The sequence below is a fragment of the Musa acuminata genome, chromosome BXJ1-9 (assembly GCF_036884655.1).
Source record: "Musa acuminata AAA Group cultivar baxijiao chromosome BXJ1-9, Cavendish_Baxijiao_AAA, whole genome shotgun sequence".
Classification (NCBI taxonomy): domain Eukaryota; kingdom Viridiplantae; phylum Streptophyta; class Magnoliopsida; order Zingiberales; family Musaceae; genus Musa; species Musa acuminata.
In genome coordinates this window covers 46,564,548-46,584,088 of record NC_088335.1, presented here as the reverse complement: position 1 = coordinate 46,584,088, position 19,541 = coordinate 46,564,548, and the positions used below count along the sequence as shown (strand labels likewise).

The following is a 19,541-nucleotide window of genomic DNA, read 5'->3' as shown; positions in this document are numbered from 1 at the left end:
CCCTCAATTAACTAAACCAAATAAACAATGAAAAGAACCACAGACATATGATGTTGTTCATATTTTAATCGATAGTTTAAATCTCATACAATACCATTTTCAGGAATCAGTAATCATATATGTATCGGAATATGCCATTAGTCAAATCAGTAAATATTAGTCAATAAAACAGATCCAACTAGTATTTGAGACCTTGATTTTACTAATGCTTGGTTAATTCTGCTCTAACATAAATAAAAAAAACACTAATAAGTTAGCACGGCAAAAATGTCAAAATAAAAGAAAATTGTTCACTGTAGTCATCATAAACTCAACAAGATTACTTAAATATTGAATAGATTCATTCTTTCATAGGTAAAGTAAAAAAAAAACGAAGATAATATAGATGTAGCTTCCAACATGTAAATGCCAAATATACTGCTCAATATATAGCAGGCAATGGACAAATATAGTTTCAGAAAGCATTTCATGTAACCCAAAGACTGCACAATACTATGTATACGACACACCCATGTGTGGTCCCAACGTATGTAAAATGAATCGATCCACCTGCAAATATTAGCAATTATTTCTCTGCATGATTTATAATTTTTAAAAGCATGGTTAGATTATGAGATTTCTTCAATTGATTTCTTTATTATGGCAAAAAATTGATTGTTTGATATCATGACACAAGATATGGTTAACACAAACAAGCAAATTGTAATCAACATGACATGGTATGTAAAAATAGCAGTTCATGACATGGTATGGTTTATTTAATACTATTTCAGTTTCTACAATTTAGATACATTGTAATCATCATACAAATCCATGAGAAGCATAACCATTACAAGAAACATTAACAAGTAGTCCACTGCCAAATCTACAGGCAAATTGCCAATAAATTAGATGTTTTGAAGGCTTATAAAACGTCATACATGCATGCAATGCATTGAACATATATATATTAGTGAAATAATTGTCCTCACATGTTTTTAAGTATCTTGCCAAGAAGTACCTCAGAAGTGTCAAGATATAGACTCAAAATGTACCTCAGAAGTGCCAATAAATTAGTGAAATGTTCATTTTCACTAGACTCAAAATTCCAAGAGTCATTCATTTCCAACATTATTAGTTTGATCACCAATACCCTATTTAGAATCCCACATTTTTCACATCACATTCAAGTACAACAACCTGGCTTGATTTCACTAATGGCTGTGGATAAATTGTCCAGTCAATTAGCATTATTATAAGTTATATTCCTGTTATTCACTCAAAGGTTCAAGACACAGAAAGCCTCTCCACTTGCATATAATAGAACAGCACACATTGACCCACCTCAGACCATGTATGAGTGAGAGCCCCATATTCAGGATCATTCTTTGTTAGTATGGCTAAGCTGTGCTTTTAGAAATTGTTTATTTATACGATAATCAAAGTTCCCTCTTCCCTTTTCGCTTCTTATTTTATTTCTAAATCCTTCACCTGTAGCTGTTTGGGAGAGCTTGTCAATTTGGTCAGCAATTCTGATTTTCCAAAACATCAATGTTTCTCATATTCTAGATATGTGATTTATTCTTTCTTCTTCGGTTTTTGAAGTAAGTGTGCTCTGAAGACGAGGTGTATCCACCACAGATCCATTGACCATTTACTGAGGAGGAAGTCATTTTAAAAATACTAATGGCAGGTCAACGAGCAGTGGAATTGGGCAGTTAGTAAGACAACAAGGCTGATGATTCAGTCAATCTATAGCCAAGAGAGACCACAAATGTTACCAACATTATGAAAGAAGAAGCGCCAAATCCCAGTGATTGACAGTCTTCAGAAAAAAAAAAAAAAAAAGGGGCACTTGCTTTATCCCGTTCTAGAGAAATATTCATTTTATACATGATTGAAATACTCGAAGCTGGTGAAAGTCACTATGATAATTTTATACTTTCTCAATCCAAGCAATAATAGAAATAGCAAATTAGATGATGTTTGGGGCTTCGGAGACCAAATATCTACTTCCCCGAATAGAAGGAAATTTAGCTATAACTACAATTTCTTGTATCTGAACAAGCCCCACAAAGATTTGCTCAAGGCGCCCAGATAATTACAAGAACCAGATCACTAAGGGGAGAAGAACAAGTCTGAACTAAAAACTCGCAGGAGATTTCTATGGTCTATAGCATCTGATGGAACTATGAAGACTGAAAAGGAGGGCAGCCAGAAAAGATCTACCGAGTTGAGAATCCACATCCGCTCGCCGCTCGTCGTTGATCTGAGAAGCTCCAGACGTCATTATATGCCAAAGATTAGAGCATCCAATAGGCTCGAAGTTAGGGTTTCGACTCCTTTTTAAACCATCGCGATTAGCGGCAAAAACTTACGACTCCACTGGGGATCGAACCCAGAATCTCTGGTTCCGTAGACCAGCGCCTTATCCATTGGGCCATGGAGTCGCTATGTATTACCCTAAAATATAATTAATTAAATATACATATTTCACAAAAGATGATTTTAGCAACTATTTAAGTCTTAATTTGTTTCATTTTGAAGTTGATTCATGAGTATAGATCAGTATAAAGTTCGTAGAGCTCAACTCAATCCTTTAACATAGTACGCAAATATGATAGAAATAATTATTCAATTTGTTTTATCTTTTTTGTAGTGATTCAACGTAAGTAACGATTCCATTGGTTTCTTTTTTATTTTTTCAGTGATTTTAAAGGTTTTTACTTAGAAAAATACGACTTTTGTTTGGTATTAGAAACAGCGCCGAGCTCTTCTAACAATAGTTTGATGAGGGAATCCCACGGCTCTCGAGATTCGTGTTTCTCGAAATCCAAGGGCGGAAAGGTCCCTATCCACTTAAATCTTATCTGGTCGTTGATTTTGCCCTCGCACGAGCGCACGTGGTGAGCAAAGACACGTTAAGAACACCAGACACCAATGCGATCAACTCAAACGACGTAACGTGGCCGAAACACACTGTTTAAGGGACACGGGGGACCCTTCGTCGTTACTCGAAGAGTGGCGAATGGTCCGTTGAAGGTTTCCGGGGTGACGTGGACTCTCATAGTGGGGGCCAACTAAATCGCGTTATCCATGACTTTCTCGTTCCACAATTAAGTCTTGAGAGGACGTGTCAGCCCAAGTATTTTTCAAGGGTGATCCTGTTAGTTTTTGCGGGCGGATGACCCCATATGACATACGTGGTTTGACCCACAGATGGGTCCACATGAACCCAACCACTATGGCACGCGGAATAGTCTTAAGAGATGGGCTCCACATGACAGAGATGTTGTGGCCCATTTGCGTTATCTGTTCCTCTATGGTTTGCGAGGCGAAGCCTGTTCTCTGTGGTCGTCGAAACAGGTAGGCAGCCGCATCGGCCGCGGTTTGCTGCTCCGCAGGAACTCTATAACCCCGTGTTCCAAACGCCTGCTTGCTCGCCACGTATGTCGCTTGGAGCACGCCTCCTCCACCCACCCCCAGATCTCACACCCTCCTCTTCCTCTACAAATAACCCACCCACCCTTGCGTTCTTGCTCTCGATCACTCTCCCTCTCTTCTTCACTTTCGAAATTTTAGGGTTTATCGCGGGTTTCTTGATCTGTTTCTTGTTCCCAACTACCTTTTCTCTGGAACCGTTGATTCTTTTCTCCCATTTCTTGCTCCGTCGCGATCAATTCCTCTTGTCCCCAAACCCTAGATCTTGCTGTTCCTGGGTTAGACCTTCTACCGATTTCAGGCATTTAAGAACCGGATTGCTGCCCCGGCGACCACCTGTCCCCCACCGGCTTCAGGAACTCCTTAGCGGTCTATGTAGTGGATATTGGTACGAATGATACTGCAATCTAGGGTTTTCCTAAAGGATCCTTGTTGAAACCCCATCCCAGGATCGCGCACACTTTTGCCCTTTGAGCTTCGGAGGTCCAGCGGATCGACAGAGAGTGGTGGTGATTGGCCAAGCCCCTGATTCTGGCGCCGATTTTGGCGCCGATAATATGATCAGTTGAACATGAGCGATGGTGGCAAGGAGAGTGAAAGTGATCAGCAGAGCAGCTTGAAGAAGAGTCTGCCGTCATCGGCAACTGACGAGTTCGGCCGTGCCGTTGTGAAGATTGCCGTCGCCCAGATTTGTGAGACCGTCGGGTTTCAGGGATCGCATTACTCTGCCGTCGACGCCCTCACAGAGGTCACGGTCCGGTACATATGTGATCTAGGCAAAAGTGCGAGTTTCTATGCTCATTTGGCTGGTAGAACGAGTTGCAATGTTTTTGATATCATCCAGAGCTTAGAAGATTTGAGTTCGCAAGCAGGTTTTTCTGGCGCATCTGATGTTCACCATTGCTTAGTTGGTTCAGGTGTTGTTCGAGAGATCACTCATTTTGTTAGCACAAAAGAGGAAGTCCCGTTTGCTCAGCCCATTCCTAGATTCCCTATTCCTCGTGTACCTAAGGCTACACCTAGCTTTGCTCAGGTTAACAAAGAACCACCGGGAAAGCACATACCTGATTGGCTTCCAAGGCTCCCTGATCCTCATACTTATGTCCACACGCCTGTTTGGAACAAGAGGACCACTGATGCCAAAACAGACAAGGTCGAACAAGCAAGGCAGCGGAGGAAGGCAGAAAGGTCTTTGTTAAGCTTACAGAAGCGACTTGCCTCCAGTGAAGCAGCTGGGTTTCAACCAACTGGTGATGGTGATGTTGGGAAGGGGAAGCAGGTGGTCGGTAGCAACCCATTTCTGGCCCCACCTTTACCATATAAAGAAAAAGCAGTATCTGAAAATGCTCGTCTACATGAGGCAGATGCTGGCAAAAGGTTATCGGTGCTTGAGACTTTTGCTCCTGTCTTTGAGGCTGCAAAGGTGGGTTCTCTTGACTATAGTGCTAGTGACAGGAAGGTTGTTCTTAGAAGCAGGCCTACAGTGCATTTCAAGATTGGAGTCGACAAGAAATCTATAGCTGCATCATTATCTTCTAATGCTTTGGATGCAAGAAAAGATTCGTGGCCTTTGAGGGATGACGAGAAGGATGACAAGAAGAGGAGAGCAGAAATGATACTTAGAGAAGCTATGGAGAAGCCACATGATCTTGCTCAGCTGTAAAGCTCATTTAAACAGGCTTGCAGTGAGGAATTGTAACAGTATTTCTTGGCATATCAAATTTGGTGGAAATTATGTTCCCAATTGTTGAGCTATGTGAAAAACCTTAGGTATGAAACATATGTCATCTGAAAGTCCATTTCTTGAATTTTTTTTTTGTTTTTTTCTTTGCAAGAGTAAAGAGCAAACATTTAGTATGGTCAGTGTTGTGAATGCTTGAGTTTTGTTTGGTTCAAAGCAACTCGAAATGGATCAGCTCCCCCTTGAGCCATCTACGGTTTGTTTGAAGAAACTTGCACCAGTAGGTTACCCTTTTATGGGGATAATAACAAGCAACTTGTCAAACTGTTTCTTGGAGAAAATGGTCGTTACCAGCCGGAAATATATAATAGAGTTTAAGAACGTTAGGATTCACCTACTTTGAAACTTCATGTATTTCGTAATATATCTATATTTTTTTGAAACGAAAAAAACATAAGGGTTTTTATATTTTTTAGAAATTTTGTTTGATGGTTACAACTTATAGCTATTTTTGAAATAAAAAATGAGTGATGTTTGGTAAATACAAAATTAGAAGATATATGAATATTTTGTTAATATAATGTTAATATCATTAATGTTAACTAACAGTTGGAAGTACATAATTGAAACTCATGCACCTTGATCACATTTTTATTATTAGACGGTAGGAGTAAATCAATATGAAGCAAATTCTTATTGGGGCTTGAAAGCAAGATGTGGAATGAACAGTATGGGAGGCTTGTTCAATGATTCAACTTTTTAAAAAGGAAAGAACAAAAAAGAATTTTATGTGATTTGTCCAAGGAGTCATTGTATAATTACCTTCTTCCTTGGATGTGTTGGCCAATACAAATGACACATCTGATTTCTAAGCTTTTTATCCTGTTTGTCAACAGGGAGTTGGACCAAACTTCTTGCTTCATGATTTTCCTTTTTTCCATATTTGGGAAAGTTAGATGGTCACTCACTCAATTCTCTGCTTTAAAAAGTTCAACAGTAGAACAATTTTACTCCTGAAGTTTTGCACAATGTTATATAACTTTAAAATTTACAATTTGTGTAAGCTTAGCAAACAGGGCTTTTGCAGGTTTTTGTAACTTCCTGCTTTAAAGGTAGAAGAACGCAGAACACAAGTAAAGCCAACTGCCACTTTATGAAAATAACTAGTAGTGACCTCAAGTGCTGACCTTTAAAGTCAAAATATGTTTAAAATAATCTGGTTTGTACTACATCGATCGTGTTCCATGTGGCAAAAACCATAGTGACTGGCAACCTCTTCTTGACCTAGTTTGCATAGGGTTGAATGTGGCTGATACATACAAAGGGTGTTGTAGCTTCGAAATGATTCATTTAAGTATTTTTGTAAACTCTTATGCAACTCCTTGTGCTATTGCTAGTTCCAACTAAGAATCTGTGTGTTGATTAAAAAGTTATGGGTCCTTGTTCAATGTTCTAGTTTAAAGCCATAAAGTGTTTCTGTTCTTACTATAATGGAACATTGGTTTCGCTGTTTTATTCAATAGTCTCTTGAAGCATGTAGGCTATCAGACCATTCCCAACTGCCATATTTTGCTCTAATTGGATTATTCATACTATTTACAAGGTAAATCTATTTAAATGGTGAATTGAAAGAAGTTCCTCTGGTAACTATCTCTTCCATTTATCATAATGTATATGAGGTAGTATGTCCTATTCTTTTATTTTTATTTTTTGAAAAATTGTTAAGGGACCTAAGATGAGTTGAACATATATATGTGATGCAATATATGCTGTCCATTATGACAATGCATGCCAAGACTGTTACTATGTTTGGGCACAGAATTGTTACTGACAATACTTCATTGGCACGGGATATGGCAGTAGCATGGACACACAGGTCCTTGCTTGTGGCAATGAACACCGTATGATGCATTCCAGACATTGCTGTAGCAAAGGAGGTACCAGTAGCTCCCATATGGATCAGTTCCCTTCCCTCATAGTATGACTCTTTCTCATGCTTGACATATTTATGACCGAGGTCATTAAGCCTCATGTAGTCATGTGGGATTTGGTTAATCTGTAGGCTATGTAAAGTCCCTTTAAACTTTAATCTGATCCATGTATCCTGTGAGGTTTGATCTTTCTATACTTAATGTTGAATTCACCATTCATGTTTGTGATTGAGTTGGAAAATGTAATTGTGTGGTTCACTGGTTCTCATGTAGCTGGTCAATGTATCACAGGTGGTACTTTGTACATGAGTACTTAACATGGTATATTTCATATTGTTTGGTTCAAATTCATCTTCTTCCATGTTGGTTTTGCATGCTTGGGATAGGATGATTGAGGGACTCCGACTTTTTTATGTTATAGAATAATTAGAGTGTTATTGAAATTTGAGCTAAGTTTTCTGTTAAAATTGTTTTTGAGTTTCAAATATTTTCATGGAGTAGTCTTTGATAAATCTTTTGCCTGAGTGATAAATGTCATTGTATTATATTTTGTTTCTTTGTGAAAAATAATTGTGTTCTCCCATGATAAATTGTTCTTGTTTATGCTTTTATTAACATACTTCATTTGTTCATAATTTTTTTCTTGTTGCTTGTCATATTTGATTGCTTCTGTTGACAAAACTTGTTCAACATCTTATATTTGTGTCATTTTGTAGGATTTCATGTGCATATTGATAACATCATATCCACTTGCTCTAAAATACTAGCAAATGCTTTGGACAGTAATATTTTCTGTTGTTTCTTCTTTTGTATATATTCCCCCTCTTTTAATGTTTTTGTATAATAATGTGATTACATATGCTTAATCTAGGTTAGAATTACAGCAAGACAATAGTTACCCTTAATTATCATAAGTTAGATACCTGACCATAATAAGCAAGTCAATGTTACTAGCATCTTTTTCTTTTTCTGTATAATTGGTAGTTGATAAGTTCATGAAGTGTAGGTGTTTAAATTGACATAGATACTTGTTCTTTCTTTTATTACTGCCCCTATTTCTTTGTCCTTTTTTAATATAGTTAAGCATCTGGTTATTATTTAGTCTTCTCCTTGTTGGCATAAAGAGAGTTGAGGCTTGTGCCCTTGTTTATTATGGATATGTTTGAAGTGGGATTTTTGAACTGATGACTTGAAAGAGGATTTTGTATGTTTTCGATTGTAATTATAGCCAGGTTTCCTTGGAAATTATAAGGATACCCCATAGTAGGTCTCAAATGTATCTTATTCAGTAGTATCCCATTTGCCTTCTAAAATTGCATCAGTTTTGCAGTATGCAGTTTAGTGATGCAGATTGTGAACAGAACAACTAGGCTTTTCCTCTGACATTTGGTAGATTCAGGTTGAGCTTGCTTCACAAGGTGGGGGGTCACAGAGATAACAGCTTTGGCCTCTTTTCCTTCAAGTCATGCCTTCACGAGATTGGTAAAAAAAAAAAAAAAACCACAAATTGACCCAATTAACCATTTTATTCATCAGGTTTGTCCGCTCCCTCTTGTCTGGTGTCGTAAATTTCAAAACTCTACCAAGTCAGGAAGAAAGCTAGCTAAGCTTAGTCTTTATTTTTCCCGGATCAAACTGTTCCACAAACAGAATGATGATTATCAGTTGAAATAGTATGTTTTGGCTGAGATTTTAAGCCATTTTTTTAAATATTACATTATTTTAGACTAGCATTTCTTAACTGCCTACAGAAATTTCTCTTAGATGAAGACATTTCTGTGGATTTTGTAGCTGATAGCATTATCTGATCTTGCATTTGGAGATCTCTGCCTTTAGGATGGTGATGAGTTGGTTGTGTGAAGCTTGTCACGGGGTCAAATGGTACTTTTTTTAAGCAATGTAAGTTAATTATGTCTGACTCTATTTGCCTCTGGCAATTTTGTCAGAGGCACTGCCTATGGTTGAGTTTCTGGCCATATAAGAGCGCAGCTGCTCAGAAGGGAGCCTGCAAAGTAATCTTGTCTGTTAAGACTAGCTTTTCCTTGAAGTGGTAAAGAGTAATAAGATTTTACACAATGTGAATATTTCTCATTTTGAGTAATGCAACAAGAGCAAGTAGTTTTAACAAGTTATGAAGAAAGACAATTGTTATATCTTATAGGTGCTTGTGCAATGAAGCAGAATAATGATGAATATGCTGGTTTGTTAAATTGTCATTGTTATGCTTGTTTTTTCTTTCAGCTGTGATGCTTTCTATTGTTTCCTCTGCTTCTGTTTGTGTAACTATTTTATGTGCCATTTTTCACCAAAACACAGGAGAGTCATTTGAAAGCCTAAATTTTACAAGAAAAAGGATTATAATTCTCTGTTAAACAATGGATGGTGAGAACATTTTATGCATGCTCTTTTTAAAAGCTAGTGTTGAACTGCACATGATGTATTGTGTGTTTGTTTAGAACTCATGATATTTTAAAAATGTTTCTGCTTAATTTGTTACAGTATGAATTTATTAGATTTATGCTTAGGTTTTCTGCTTAAGCCTTTTAATCAGGTTATCACCTGTGATCGATCGGGCATATTGAGTTATTGGTAACATCTCTAGGAGTGGCTCTTGATATCTCCTTGATAATGAAGTCTACCTTTGAATATAGCTCCCACTTTGAGGATGTTGACTGAATCGAATGTCATGTTTATGTTTTTCAGTTATAAATATTTGAAATTACTGCATGAGTACCATCAAAATCCAATGGTATATGTATCGCATTCCAAACATTTTTGTACTTAGGAAATGTATTGCTGAATGCAGCTGGTTTGTCCAATGATGTCTACTTATTCTTCATACAAACAACAGTATCATATGAGAATATTCTTTCCATATTGGAATGCTGCAGCAGATGTCTACTCTTTCCATTGTTTCTCTAGGAACATGAATTAATGATAACTTTGTTAATTACGACTCTAATTGAGATGAGGGGGAAAGAAATATCCTGCTGGTTCTTGAGATAGTGACAGATGATTGATTCTTTGAAAGCTGCTTCAAATCTGCTAAGGACAGCTATCTGTTTGGGTAACATGGTGAAAGGTCAGATAACCAGAGGCGCTTCTGCTGTGTAGGGTCTCATCGAGCTTCTCGTGGTTTTTTCTGGCATCTTTATGCTTGTGCTGTCCTTCTATTGTCCATATACAATCAACTTTGACACGAATAGTATCTGACCGTTGAAGAAGTTGGATGGTCGTTCTCACTGATTAACTGTTTCAGTATTGGTTTCCTGTTGTTCCAGTATTCAAGTGAATAGAAGGGAAAGAGAAGAATGACTTGGAACGAGATCAAAGGTTTGGAAACAAGTGGTCTAAAGAATAGATTTTGAGAATACATTTTGCATTTGCTGATAGTTGTACCATGAACTGAGCAATAAAATTGATATCTGATCATTGCAATCTGCTTATCTCGCATATGGATTCTCCCCACGGAGAGTTTCATCAATCCTAATCGCTGAAACTTGTACGTTTCTCTATTTGCTACATCTTAACTCCACATGATTAAAGTGTTAGCATTGTCGCAGGAACTGTCAATGGGGCTCAGCTTGGATCTGCTCCGTTCAGAGTATACCAGACACTGTCCCTGGTATAATTTTGCAATCATGTCTGGTAAGCAATAGGATTACATGTTCTTCTTTTCATTTATCTTTATGTTAAAAATGTATGAGCTGACAAATATTCTTATCTTTAAAAATGTGGACAGGATGAGAAAAGCCTATTCTGCTTTCTGTGGATTTGTCCTGCTACTTGTTTAGAGGGGCAAGGTTTCGTGAGCAATTGTTAATGCTGCAGGAAATAAACAGCTAGAAATGACTTCTTTCATGGCAACCTCTATGGAAGGTTCTTTGGCCGACATATGGCACAAACACAAACACATATACGTTGCGATATTTTGGTTGGTGTTGGTTGCTAATCTGTGACCACATGGTCAACTGTTTGCAGTTTTATTGTGCGGTTTGACTGTCACCCTTGTTTTGGTGGCCACAAACAACAGTTGGTGATATTACAAGCACAATAGTAATGAGAACTATCCAGATCATGGGGACCGTGGCAGCAGGCCATTGTACTAGAGCAGGAAATAAAATTGATGCTGATGAAGGAAGAAATAAACTGTATAAGAGGGGGGTTGTAGGTATGTTACACTTGTGGAGTTATTGGTTGTCTGATATTACCATCTTATACATGGAACAAAGTGTCAGGATTGGGGCATTTCCAAAGAGGCATGGAGGGATTAATGTAATGCTGCTTCTGAACAATGCATCAAAGAGATTTTTTCAAACGGTAGTTTTATCTGAATGGTGAAACATATTGGATCACTAAATTTTTATTAATTCGTTTTGCGGTAATTGGCCGTCACTGATGTTTGGGCCTATTGAGTTGAATTTTTGCTCTTTTATATTTTCAATATTTGCACCCTTATCTTCAATAAAAATACTCTTCAGTACCATTGTTTCTGTTGCATGGAGAGCCTTTTCGGTGAATTAACAAGTGTTAGTACTTTTTCTAAAAGTTAAAAATGTAATTCTATTTAAAAACATCTAGATAGTTTTTAATTTTTAAATATAATAAATTCTTTAATGAACTTCTCATAAATATTATTATGTTACGTATTTTTTTATTTAAAGATTTAATTTGAGTTTTTGTGATATTTGTAGGGTGAGTTTTTTTAAAAAATTATCTTTTTGAACTTTTGTGGGAAGGTGTTGTTATTTTTATTCTCTTCAGTTTATATCCATATATTTTGTAGTCTTATAAATATCTTTCATTATCTTCCATCGCTTTCACTTTATTGCCTTTATTTTGTTCGATCGTGTCTTCATCTTTGTCTTTGTCCTCACTTTCGTTACCTTTCTTTCTCTTTATCGACTCTTACTTTTATTAATTTTTTTTTCCTTTATCGAGATTGACAATCATGACGAAGGTAAGGGATTGGGTGACATGAGCACGTTCCATGACGGTTTGAAAAAGAAAGAAATAAATGATTATAAGAAATAGAAAAATCGTTTGAAAAAAATAAAAATAAAAGTACTTTGGAGAAAAGCCCAAAATAGATGAGCTTTTCAATTAAAATTAAATATTTTAATTAATTTTGGCACGTTTCAATTAAAATTAGATTGAAAATATTAAAAGAGGATCTTTTCAATTAAAATTAAATATTCCAATTGATTTTGGCACGTTTCAATTAAAATTATATATTAAAAATGAAGGCTTGAGTATTATAATAACTTGTTATTCAAATGTGAAACCATTGTATAAGGTGTATATAATTATTATTTATTTTTAGTTTTATCGCATAGCTAATTAAAATAATATTGTTTTATTCTTTAACATGTCATTATAACAGTGGGTTTATTTAAGACTAAGCTCTTTTTGACTTATTTAATAATTCTATTACTAGCATCGTTTAATTATATAATAAATGACATTAAATTTTTATATGATTATTATATTCTTATCATTTTCGACTCGTTTAAGCTTATGAGTTCGATCAAATAGCGAAAAAAACAGAAACCAAACGAGAGAGGATCCGTGGAAATAATATTAAAATGCGAGGTTTTTGTTTCAGGAAATTCGTCCAATATTGAATTATGACAACTTTTAGAGAAATCATGAAAATTTGGATTCTTCTCGATCGTGTCTGAAACATCCGTGCGCTTCCTCGAACTTTGTGACGGTGAAACTTCAAGAAAAAACATTCTTCCCGTGTGCTTCCACCCTGCGATCGTACGAACCGTGAGCTGGATTTGACGCCTCCACTTTAATTCGGCAAAGCGGTGCATCGTACTTCACACTGATTCCTTGGCAGTTCCCTCCCATGGCCAGCACGAAAGACCGAGCTGTGTTGTCATGTCATCGTCCTCTGAGCCCATTGCCGACGGTAAAATAACACAGCAGCAAATAAAGTAGCACGCTCCGACTCATCACTCCTTAATGGCGATGGTTGGGTTAAGCTGTTGGACTCCAACCAGAATCACAGAGAGAGAGAGAGAGAGAGAGAGAGAGACTTGCCGAAGCATCGATGCACGTCCCAGCTGTCACAGATAAGCTCGGGAGTTCGGGGATGGTAGACCAGTGCATCAGTCCTTGCTCATCAAGATGCAGCTGTCAACATCTTCGCCGTGGCAGCCCCCCTGATGGCGAGTCTGATCCTGGACCGATCGCGGAGGAACGTTATTTAACGCCGATACCCTCCAAGGCTGCGTGTTATGTTATTATCCATGGCAGGAAGCTGTGCTGCAGTAGAAGTACTCACTCGAACAGGTCCACCTGCTCGAGCTGCCGTCCATGAAGCTTCACTGTTTTGGTCAACATAGGGAGATGTAGCAGATCATGGACACTGTATCACCAACACCCATAAATCTGCAGAACGCCAGTAACTCGAGTGAGCTTAATCGAGTCAAAGGGATGAAATGTTGTTTCACTCCTCCAGCATTACAGTAGTTTATGAAAGAAAAATATCAATATGATTCTTTAACGTGATATTATGCGTACAACAAACTGATATCTAATATGTTTTTTGTATTTATGTTAAGAAATATTAAGATAACCTATAGTTTTTAGTAACTTATGTCTCGTTTACTATTTAACAATTGTCGAGGTTTAATAATAAAAAGGTGAGTTGTACCCAAATCAACCATTCATGCCATATGATGAGTTGCACGATTTCGTTTGTTGGGTGTCTAATTACTAAATCTTTATTATACTATACAACATCATAATAATAAAATATTCATTGTGAACCTCATAGTATTATGTTTTTATATTTATAACAAATATGAAGAAAACTTTTAACTTAAAATTTTATATGGACAAATTTTAAAAAAAAATCTCAGGTTTTTGTTATTTTTCCCATTGAACATCTTTTTTATTTTAAAAACTTACAATTTAGAGTCATCTTCTTATTATTTATAATCATTTAAAAAATTTAATAAAATAATATGTTATTATTTATAATATTTTTTATTCTATTTTTATCCTTTTTTTGCTCCTTCCCCACAACCCCCGCTTGTGCACTCAATTGTCATCGACTTTCCCCATCGATCGTTGCCCCTGATCATTGCCCCCAACTTACCCCCATCATTCTCTATTGTCGATCACCGCCCTTAGTGCATCCCCCACCACTCCCTACATCTGTGCACACTACTATTGTTGACTCTCCCCATCGCTCGATGCCATTAATCACTACCCCTGGATTGTCCCCCATCACTCCCTTTCATTAATCGTCACCTTTAGCTTGCTTATTTGTTCGACTGCGCACCCTACAAACTCTCCCCACCACTCACCTCTCCCAGCCCATGCTCCTTACCACTCATGCTCTCCCCTCTATCATCGTCAGCTTTGCTAGTTGGGGATATTATTGTTGTCGATCTCATCCGATGTTGAGGACTACGAGGAGGAGAAAATAGAAAAAGAAAAAAAAAAGGATTATAGGTAAGGAGTGAAAATATTATTTTAAAATTACATTATAAAATTAGGGCATATGCATCTATTTACAAAGAGATAACCTAGAAATATTGAAAGTTCATAACACATGATTGTAAATAACAAAACCAAGGTTATAAATAGAATTATCTTTATTTTATTCCTACAAAAGTATATTTTACTTTTTAAAAGATGAGATCACTTTTAGCCTCTGTCTCATCGACCACCATCTCTGTCTTATTGTAACCTCCATCCTGTCATAGCCACCTTTGCCCTTTGTTCGCTGCCCTTGAGAATGTACCCTTGCTCTTGCCCGTTGCTAAAGCCTCATCCGCCACCTTTGCCATTGCCAAAGGCCTCACTCTCATCCATCGTTACCAAAGTATCACCAAGGCCGCATTATAACCAAGGACAATGTCATCTTTTGGCCCTTGCAATGTTCGAGGGTCAATGATGAGAGGTCATTATGGAGGCGACTAACTTATAATTTGACTTTGATGCTAGCGATAGAGATTCTCATAAGAACAGCCTCCACATGAAGCCTAATATTGCTCCTCCATTGATGACTGAATTGGCAATACTAGAGAGGAGAGACCTTGGCATGAGAGCGAGGGCATACTGGACGGCAAGGGTGAAGGCAATATTAGAGATTATGAGAGGAGTTTAACTATTTTGGGAGAGCCAACGAAAAGAATGGGAAAGGAGGGAGGCAATTCAGATGGTAGTAAGGCCGACAAAGATAGCAATAAAGGAGAGGAGGGCAATGGGGTAGAGGGGGGAGGCTAGAAGAAAGTAAAGTTAGGACAAGACAAGGGAATAGGTGGACGTTGTGTGTCATAGACAAAATTGTAAATAAGGAATTCGACATAATGCTTATGTATGTCTATGTCTTTCAATTTTATTCATGTTTTACACATCATGTAGAGAGCTTACAATAGGCTTGACAGCCCCATTTTGGTTAGTTTTTATGATTATTTCATACTTGTAAACATAGGTTGTGTGCAGTCATTATGCAAAGACAAAACTATCCAAAAATAAATCATCCAGATAATCATTTTGAGAGTTTTCTAGCTCTACAAAATGGTATGAAATATCAACCAACATAACTCCCAAGAGCCACTCGGGTGATATATGATTGGATAAGCCTTTAGGATAATGTCTAGAGTTAATTTGTTGCCTTATTTCGTAGTAGTGTCATGTGGGCACTTGTGGGAGCTTATGGCCACGACGGAGCACCTTGGACCTTTTGTCATACGATTATTCAAATCTTGTGAAATATATATTTATAATTCATATTATCTATCAAGTGTTTACTGAGGTGGTTGCTTGTAGGATTCTAAGTTAAACACTTCCTCTAGCCCATCTTCTTCTTTGTAGATCCTTAAGGGATTTCAGAGAGATTGACACTTTACGGATAAACACGTAAGGGTACTGCACGACTTAAGTAAGACTAGTTAAGTCCATGACATATGTTATCGAAGCGAGACAAACACACTTAGAAATATTTATCGTATAAATGTGGGGGACTTAGCAGGGTCGTGTTGAGGGCAGGTAGCACGCGTGACTATTTAAGGGAAACAAGTATTGAAATGTAGGAAAATAAGTCGTTGAAAGGAGTACACATCCAAGATTGACATTTAAAGCAATGACTAATCCTTCACATGAGAGGTACTATACGAACAAGTGAGCTGAGAAAAATACATATGCATAAAGGTTGGGATAGTTAAGTTCAAGCTGTGGCTTGATATTAATAACCAAAATTAACGGTGCTCAAAACAAGTGAGACACTTGGCAAAGGAGGCGACCATATAAGAAGGGATGGGTTGCTCGGCAAATAAAAAAGTTATGCAAAGCTTATAAAGATGAGGAAAAATTTTAAATCGAAGAATTCAGTACTCATACAAGAGTTTGTATACGAACAATGGACTATCTATGGCTATCCTAAGGCGACCAAAACTCAGCGTTATGGAATATTGAAACTTTTTCTTTAACATAGGAAGGATATGTTTGTGAGAGGCTAAAGTGTGTAGCAAGTTCAGTACGTTGCTAGGTTTTTGAGGGACGCAAAAGGGATTGTATTGATAAAGAGTCACAATTTAGCAAGTGCATTCACGAGGATGAAACAGTGCATAGTTTGTTCAGTAAGGCGGAGAAGTCCAAGTGGATGGATGGTGGTCTACGAAACTTTCAAGGGAAGGATGCGAAGAGAAAAGTTGCTCGAACAGAACAAATATCTAATAAGGGTACATCCTGATCCTCTAGAGAAAGAATCATGTACCACGAGCCACATATATTGAGAAGGGATATCTCAAGACAATAACTCCATAAAGCTCCATGGGCCAAGTGAGAGATAAGGAGTCATTGCATGATCTCACATGAGATAATGTGTTGGTGGACATATTGTGAGATCAAGTGGGGGAGTAACCTAAGGCAACATCAAACAAAGACATACTTAGAGTTGATATTAAGATCAGACTAAGTAGAGGATTAACCCTTGAATTAGTATGTGTGAGGGTCACCATCAACTCAATATAAATCAAGGATCGGAGCGACTTGGGCAGAACTTTATGAAGTTCCTAAGCCACATAAAGATAATCAATATAAAAGATTGAATATGAAGTAGAGGCAAGAAGCTTTCCTTGGACAAAGGTCAATGACATAAACTCTTGTAGAGACAAGAGTGAGAACATGTTGTTTCATAGGTCTCTTATTCTGATGGAGCGAACTCATCCTGCATGGTGCCAAAGTTGAATGGAACTTCAAGGCATATATACCTTATCTCAACAAAGCATTTGACGGATGAACTAAAATGACTCAACGTGCAAAGGTGAAATTAGGGTCAAAAGACCTTGGCACGAGATAAAAAAATGTAAAGATGGGTACTCATAAATTTATGTCATAATTCTACCATTTGAGTTTCCACGAAAGAAATGGTGCATAGTAAAGATTGTGCTAGGGGTAGGGGTCCAAGAAACACATAATGATGCACCAACTTCAGTGAAGTTAGTAGACTTCGAGGGTTGCTTTGCGGTAAACTATCCTAGAGTTGTGCTTTAGCCAGGTATGACCCAAGAGTAAGTGAACGAATGTCGATTACCAAAAAAACAAACGTAATCAAAGGTGGCATAGGTTTTGCGATGTACTAACAAAGACCACATATGAAGAGATCGTAGTTTGAGTTCATCTCACAAAGATCATATTACAATGAAGATGTCACCATGAGATGACAGAGTATAGCGAATCATAGTAGAATAGTTCAAGGCAATGCGACACATATAAGAGAGATCCCATGAGGGACTTGGTTATACAAAGGTATGATTAAGAGCTATTAGAAGCTCCACTTTCGTGAATAATATGACGATAATAAAGGCTATGAATTTAAGGAATGAATATCATTGTACCATAAAGATTAGTCTTCCGTGCATGTATCAAATTTTGTATCAGATAAAAGCCTTAGTTATCAGCATATGGGCGTTGTGTATCATTGAGGGAGAATTTTAAGTGCAAATACTAGTGAGTCCCATGAAAGGAACTTAATTATATAGATATATGATCAGAGTGGTTAGAGAGTTGAACTGCTCTATAACTTATATCCACTTAAGGGAGACCGACAAGTTAGAGGACAAGGGCAAGTAAGTGAATATTGCTTCCAAAAACGCAAAAGATAACATAATCGATAAGAGCGCTACAATATGATGGCGAAGGCTATTCATGGGAGTTTTAGCTTATCTTTCTATCGACTAAGAGAAATTGCTCGAAAAATACAAAGTTGTTGAAGTAGGTGGTCGAAAGGGGTAAAGAAGTAATAACGAGTTCAAGAAGACTTCACTACCCAAAACAGAGCATTGATTAGAATAGAGGTAGACTTAGAGGAGTGCCACAGAGATACTTACCTATCATGAAGAAAGGGATGCAAATGTGAAGCGACAAATAATAAGGCCATGAGCATGGTAGTATCATGGAACCTTAGAGACAAAACTTATATAGAGTTATTAATCTTTTTGCTCTCATGAAGGGAGAAGAGTGATTAGTCATGAAAGGGGTCGAGGGGATAGAGAATGTATAGGTAAACTCCAAGTACTAAGCCAAGGCTGAAGTACATAGGACATAAAACTTTGTAAGACCGATGTTAACAGGCTTCTCATCAAAAAATGTCAAAAATATAAGATTTCGGTTTGATGCAGGAGTGCTCAACTATGGAATGAAATAAGTAGTATATAATGAAATAAGGAGTATGCGATAAAAATTATGAAGATGGTACAATCCCTAAGATGACCAAAACTATTGGAGACTGATCTCTAAGTTAAGGTGAAACTTTACACTTTTCAAGAAAAACTTCTTGTCTTCTAGAAATTCAATGATAATTAAAAGATAAATCATAGTAGCTAACTTAATGCAAGGAGTGCAAGCACTTTAAGTACTTTGAAAGTATGAGTAAAGAGCAGACAAATGATAGTAACCAACTCGATGCATAGAGTTCAACCCTCGAGGAGGCGGGTGAAGTCAAGTAACATTTGCTTTCTCACTCAACTCTTAAGAGAATGGGTGAAACTAAGTGCCCTATTTATCTTATTTATCTAGCAGAGGAGCTCTACACAGGTTTAAAGACCCTTCAAAAAATTCTAGTGGAAGATAATATTTATCAAATCTTTACCAACGATGATCAGTGATATTGAGAGTAAATTATCTACTTATTTTCTTAATAGAATATCAATCGAAAGAGAAAGTGATGTAAACCTACTTGGAGATGACAACTAAGTGGAAGAAAAATCAATGGGCAAAATTTGTGAAGGAAAGACTTAAAAAAACTTCAAAGTTTATGAGACGATGCTCATTAAAGCTCTAATAAACATACACTCAGTTCAAGTAGTACGAGATATTTAAGAGACTAACACATATCAAGGAATGTCTTTTCCTTCATTTGAAAGATCTACTGGAATCAACAAAGATAAGCACAACTCGACTAACCTTACACTAGAGTCAGAGCTATTAGTGAGTTGAAGTAGCATAGCAGATCAAAGTTCGATTGCTCAACAATAGTAATAAAG

At 37.1% G+C, this 19,541-nt stretch overlaps 1 protein-coding gene, 1 long non-coding RNA gene and 1 other non-coding gene across 3 annotated transcripts; 1 reads left to right on the top strand and 2 right to left on the bottom strand.

The window, feature by feature from the left end:
• Nucleotides 1-299: 299 nt before the first annotated feature.
• Nucleotides 300-2,389, bottom strand: LOC135594408 (uncharacterized). The gene is made up of 2 exons (XR_010480090.1): nt 2,209-2,389; nt 300-549 (listed from the first exon to the last, which is right to left on the bottom strand). It is a non-coding gene; the product is annotated as an uncharacterized LOC135594408 (long non-coding RNA).
• On the bottom strand, nt 2,357-2,429 carry TRNAR-ACG (transfer RNA arginine (anticodon ACG)). Its single transcript has one exon. It is a non-coding gene; the product is annotated as a tRNA-Arg (tRNA).
• Nucleotides 2,430-3,510: 1,081 nt separating this feature from the next.
• LOC103999137 (transcription initiation factor TFIID subunit 8) lies at nt 3,511-5,277 on the top strand. The gene has a single exon (XM_009420795.3). The coding sequence runs from the start codon at nt 3,992-3,994 to the stop codon at nt 5,081-5,083; it is 1,092 nt and encodes a 363-aa protein (XP_009419070.2). The 5' UTR covers nt 3,511-3,991; the 3' UTR covers nt 5,084-5,277.
• The last annotated feature ends 14,264 nt before the right edge of the window (nt 5,278-19,541 follow it).